A 6,000-nucleotide genomic window follows, 5' to 3' on the forward strand; every position below is an offset into this window, starting at 1 on the left:
TGGTGGAACCAGGAGAAAAGATGGTCTTAAAAATGGAAAACTTTGTAATAAATTAATTGATCACAGGAGGTAAGGAGATCTTCCCAGTGGGGACCCAGATATCAAAAACTGGAGTAATATTAAAGAATTTGTCTAGCCAATTCATAATTTACAGTCTGTGTTGCAGATTTACCCTGACTCTGTCCACTAGAACTATTGTCAATAGTAAGTGAGAACAAATCTGTCCAATAGAGCAGTAACCCCTCACCACTCAAACCAAAAGTAAAATTAAATAAAAAAGTTTGATTGGCAATGTCAATGCTGAGTAAGCTTTGCTAACAGGAATTCTACCCCCCCCCCCAACCCCAACTGCTTTTCGGGAAAGCTGGAGATAAATACATCATTATCTGTGATTGACAGCTCCCAAGACCACCGTCATTATTAATCATGCATGGGGGAGTAAGCATGAATGTCCTGCTCCCAGTGTAACACTTGCAAAGAACTGTCTGCAGCATGGCAGACAGGCACACTTACAGCAAAGGGTTGGTAGCAACTGAGCTTCAATAGGAACACCCACAAATTGGGCTGCATACAGGGATGAAGCTCCCAGGCAATAAAAGCATACAGAAATATGCTGTTTTTTTTTTATTAAAGAATCGATCAGCATTTCTTTTCTCAAGTGAAGATATATATTTAAACAACATGAAACAATAGACCAGAAGGTAACTTTTAGTCCTTTAAAACAGCTTTAAACACTACATTTTAAATAATATATATAATAAATAATATAAATATTTAATTATTTTAGTACTGAACATAATACGTTTAATATTTAAGCACACTATACATTCTCTTTATGTTTTTTTGAGACATCTTTGGACCCTGTACTGTTATACAACAGTTGATATACTCCTATCTGTAGCTGCTGGTGGAGAAGGTAAAATCTTCGGTCCGGGGGAAGAAAGAAATAAAGATCTTATCCTATTCTATGAAATGCAAAATATACTTTGATTATCATAAAGCAAGGAAGGCAGATTTATTTTTAGCAGAGTCTGACTCATTATGGGCTGACTCAGCTCAGCATTTCACATCATGGGATTCCCCTTATTAAAAGTGTCTATCTCTTTACAATAGGGCTTTGGTTATTAAAGAATTAAAGAATGAATTCAATAGAGAAGTGAAGTCCATCACTGAATGCTGTCCAGGATTTCACTGAAAGTTCAAAATACACTCCAGTTACCCTTTTGTAGAGTTCTACATAAGCCCATGCAGGTGCAGTAAGTCTGCAGCCGTCTGTCACATGACTCTGTGCTGTGCAACCTCTCCCTGATACTTCATTTTTTGGACGAGTATGCAGACAGGTCAGAGAGAGGGCGGTGCTGGAACCAGGGAACACCTTGGTCATTATGGAAAAATGCATGGGAGACAATAAGGAAGTACTAATTTGTAGATTTAAGTGTGCAGTGGTAAAATCAAAATGAAATATGAGTGCCCTGTGAGCTGCTATGTGCTACCTATAAAAAGCTGCTTACACCCGTGCACACTCATATATATATATATATGTTCCAATTACCAAATATCTGTTATATGGTGCAGTGCTATTGTGTCCAACAATAAATCAAAAAATGTCTGAAATGTCCTTCAAATTCAGTCCTTTTTTTTAAACTGTTGATCTCTCTAGTGCACTCCTTCTGTGGTTTAGACAGGGGCGTAACTACAGGGGTTGCAGGGGTTGCAATTGCTACCGGGCCCCATGCTCCAGGGGGCCCAGTAGCAAACCAGTGGGTGAACTTCCAGGATCTCAAAGGTCACACTTGCAACTGGGCCCTGGCATTGCACCACTGTGGAAAGGCCCCAAGATTGCAGGAAGGGGGCCCACTGCAGAACTTGTGAAAGGATCCTGCTGCGGGACCATAATAAAAGGCAATGCAACGAGAGTAAAGAGCCCCAGGATTAGTGGGAAAAGCCCCGGGCTTGAAAGGAAGGGCCCCGGTTTGGGGGGCCCTTCATGGTTTCTTGCATCGGGGCCCTGAAGGTTCTAGTTACGCCTCTGGGTTTAGAAGTACTCTCACCTAAGTTCCTTGACCCTACAAAAAAGTATGGTCAAATATAGCTTTAATTAGGAGTCCCACCTGGATCAGCTGATCAATCGAATGAATCTCTTCACTCTTTCTCTCCTCAACTCAGAGTATATGTGAAAATAGAAAACCATATAGTGCCTTATCCTTTAGGCGCCACAATCCTATTATGCAAATACTATTCACATAGTATAAAAAAAACTATCATAGCAGTGAAAAGCTTTTAATACCACCAGTGCCACCTTCACCAGATGTGCCCTCACCTGGTCACTTTTATATAGTTCTCTATGTATTCATAATATCCTCCAGATCACAATTATTGGCAGATTGTAAATTGGTACTCTTTAAATCCTCTTTCTCTTATAATTTTACTCACCAGGTATGCAAAGAGAAATAAATCCCAGATAGCAAGAAATTGAGCTGCAAGTTTGAAAATGACTTGTTAAGCTATTGCTAGACAGGGGCTCTGATGAAGAGGGTTCTCCCTTGAAACGCGTCAGCCCTAGCCCTATCACTACGGACGTTCTTCCAGTCCTCCTGCTGTTTTGAATAACATTTTTCTGGAGGTTTCCATATTGCAAAAATAATCATTTTCTATGCTTACCTTTAGCATATGTTTGTGAGTATAATGTATGGCATGTTTTTAATTTCTCAATAAAATGCCTTGTGATATTGCACTAGGTCGGTGCACCCTTCTCTTGTTCTCTATATGTCCTCTATTGCTATTGCTAGACTTGCCAGGCTTCACAAGCTTCTTGGACAATTGCAGCAAGTCTGCATTGCATGACTCCAGACCAACTTTCTTTGCAAATATTCTACAAGTCTGCTGCAAGTTCTGGTTCAGTTATGTTGTGTAACAGTCATCCCACCACAGGGGGGCACTGTGGTCTGCAGAGTTCTTGCTGTAGACTCACTACTGCAACTTTGCTCTTGCTAGAGACTTGCCACGAAAATTGAAAGCGTGTCAACTAGAACTTGTGCTTCAAGTGCTCTGCAAGTGTACAACTTGCCAGTGAAAATGTGCAGCAAATTAACAGACTTACAATTCAACACTGCCAAAAATTTGAGGCAACTCAACTAACCAGTAAGCAACCCCTTAACGCCGACGTAACGCTAATATGCCTCCTTCAGCTTCAAGTGGTTGTACCGGGGTGATGTCTGCAGCTGCAAGCATCACTCCATTACCATTTTTTAGAGCAGACGGTCAGCTTTCTTGTGATAACAACTGATGCGGCTCAGCAGCCGCTCAACCATTATCATAAGCAGCGGGAGTGACATCCCCCCTCCCGTTGCCTTTTGCTGCTCCGCCCAGGTCTCCCGTTCCACCGGGAGACCTGAGCAACCAGCCGGCCTGTCCACCGGCTGGCTGGAAACCTGAACAAATCCAGATTCAGCTTTGATCGGGTCTCCGGTGTAGAAACCTGGAAGCGATGTCATTACATCACTTCCGGTTACTGGACTCCTAAAGGTGCCAGATTTAAAAAAAAAAAATTACAGTATTCAAAACAGTCAAACTTGGCGGTTTGAATGCTTTGAAGTGCAGTGGGTTTGGGGTCTTATACCCCAGATCCCTCCATAAAGAGTACCTATCACTGCCTAATACTGTCAGAAGGGAAATTTACATTCCTTGTGACAGCAATAATAGCAAGTGATAAAAAAAAAATTAAAGGTACAGTGTAGTTCTTTACTCCCTTAAAAATATTATTTATTTCATACTCTGCAGAATAACATTCACATTTTCAAATTAAAACCATTGCCACCTATTTTTCCACAATGTATTGCCACTTTGTTTGCTTCGAAAAGCCTCCTTTACAATAAATTACCCTCTTCTCACTTTAACGTAGCCCCTCTCTTACGCGTTTCGTCACTGATGACTTCTTCAAGGCGATATTTTTGTAGGATCAAGGAACTCAGGTGAGATTACATCTAAGCCACAGAAGGAGTGCACTAGAGAGATCTGCAATCACACAGTTTAAAAAAAAAGATTTTATGGGTGGAAAGGACTGAATTGAAAGGACATTTCAGCAATTTTTTGATTTATTGTTGGACACAACAGAGCTGCACCATATAACAGATATTTGTTAAGTGTGCAGTGGGCTTTATCTCAGATAGCAAGGATAACTTGCCACAAATTTGTGGCAGTGTTGAATTGTAAGTCTGTTAACTTGCTGCAAATTTTCACTGACAAGTTGTGCACTTGCAGAGAACTTGAAGCACAAGTTCTAGTTGACACGTTTTCAATTTGTAACAAATTTGCGTGGAAGGTCTCTAGCGAGAGCAAAGTTGCAGTGGTGAGTCTACAGCAAGAGCTTTGCAAGTCACAGTGCCCCCTGTGGTGGGATGACTGTTGCACAACATAACTGAACCAGAATTTTCAGCAGACTTGCAGAATGTTTGCAAAGAAATTTGATCTGGAGTCATGCAATGCGGACTTGCTGCAATTGTGCAACAAACCTGTGAAGCCTGGCAAGTCTAGCAATAGCTTAGCAAGTCATTTTCAAACTTGCAGCTCAATTGCTTGCTATCTGGGATGTGGTGTCTGAAGGCTACGTAAGCTGTATTCAGCTGTCTGGGACCTGTTGTTATTCCAAAACCACCATCATAAAATTGAACTTTATCTTTTTTTAATTTCCTACAGGCGGTGTGGGTGCCACCTTCCCTCTCAATGAACAAGGAAGAGTGTTAGCTATGCAAGTGTCCAGCATCCTGGGAATGGATATATGTGGCATCGACCTTCTCCTTCACGAAAACGGTTCCTTTGTGGTTTGCGAGGCTAATGCAAATGTCGGTTTCACAGAATTCGACCAGGCCTGCCAGTTAGATCTTGGTGGCATTATTGCAGATTACGCAATATCTCTCCTCCCCGGCTTACCGTCCAAAGAGGCGCCTGGGCCTCCCACCGCATCCAGCCCTCCAGAGATCGGTGAGATGCAACCAAGCGCATCTACCAGCACGCTCAATGGCAGTGATGGATCGAGCTGTAGCCATGGTGTCTGTGATGTCAAGGAAATCAGGGATTCAAATGTGCCAAAGCCATGCAAATCTGCACTGACAGATCACGTCTGCGATGGCATCACAGAGTAAATGAACTACCTCTTTATTTTCAATGTAATTGAATGCAATCATCAATCAAGGTGGCCCGCTAGGCTCATTGGGGGGCTTGTAGAGAAATGATGGAATGTATGTACTGAGGTGAAAATATGTCATAATAATAATGCTGCTTCCTTGTGTCTCATCAGTAACAGTATTACTGGTGGGATCAAATTTATTTTATTTGCACCTATAGAACACCTAGGGGATTATTTCATAAGGAGGCACAAAGCAGACTAGCTCTTATGGTTTTCAATGCAACAACCAATCAAATCTCAGTGTTCATGCATTCATCTGAATGGCACCAGTAGTATAACTATAGGCCTTCCAAATTCATAGATGTATATAGAACTGTGTTATAAGGTGATGGACACTATCAAGGGTGTCTTTGCCGGTGGTGCTTTATCACAGAGCCAGATATTTCACAAGGAGGCAGGAGCCTAGGGCCCGGTGGATGTCTAGAGGGCCCAGCTACAACCTTCATGCTCCTGCAGTAAACCAATACAATTGGACCCGTCTTATCATTTCATAACATAGGATGTGCTTGTTGGCATTGGATGCCTTATGGGGCTATTCCAGTAATGCAGGCAGGGAGGCTCCCGGTGCCTATTGCAATCCTTATCAATATCAATCAAAGAATTGAGGGGGGGGGGGGAAAAGATGCTACCTATTTTCCTTTAATCAAGCTCTGCTTTACCGGTCAGCTGCGGGCAGGCCTTCATTGCTTCCTAGGTGGTCTTTTTAATGATGAGATATTTTTAAATTCAATTCCTTTCCTGTAATTGAGACATGAATTTGTTAAGCATGGCAATAGTGCCATACTGTACACATAGGCGTGCCTACAGGGTGCGAC

At 42.0% G+C, this 6,000-nt stretch overlaps 1 protein-coding gene across 1 annotated transcript in view; it reads left to right on the plus strand.

Annotated features, from left to right (window-relative positions):
• Positions 1-5,728, plus strand: part of RIMKLA (ribosomal modification protein rimK like family member A) — a 112,959-nt gene extending 107,231 nt beyond the window's left edge. The window contains exon 5 of the mRNA XM_082273232.1: positions 4,696-5,728. Within this exon, the coding sequence (XP_082129358.1) occupies positions 4,696-5,141 (446 nt within the window). The 3' untranslated portion in view covers positions 5,142-5,728. The remainder of the gene's footprint in view (positions 1-4,695) is intronic.
• The last annotated feature ends 272 nt before the right edge of the window (positions 5,729-6,000 follow it).

The sequence above is a fragment of the Pelophylax lessonae genome, assembly GCF_965119305.1.
Source record: "Pelophylax lessonae genome assembly, chromosome: 12".
NCBI lineage: Eukaryota > Metazoa > Chordata > Amphibia > Anura > Ranidae > Pelophylax > Pelophylax lessonae.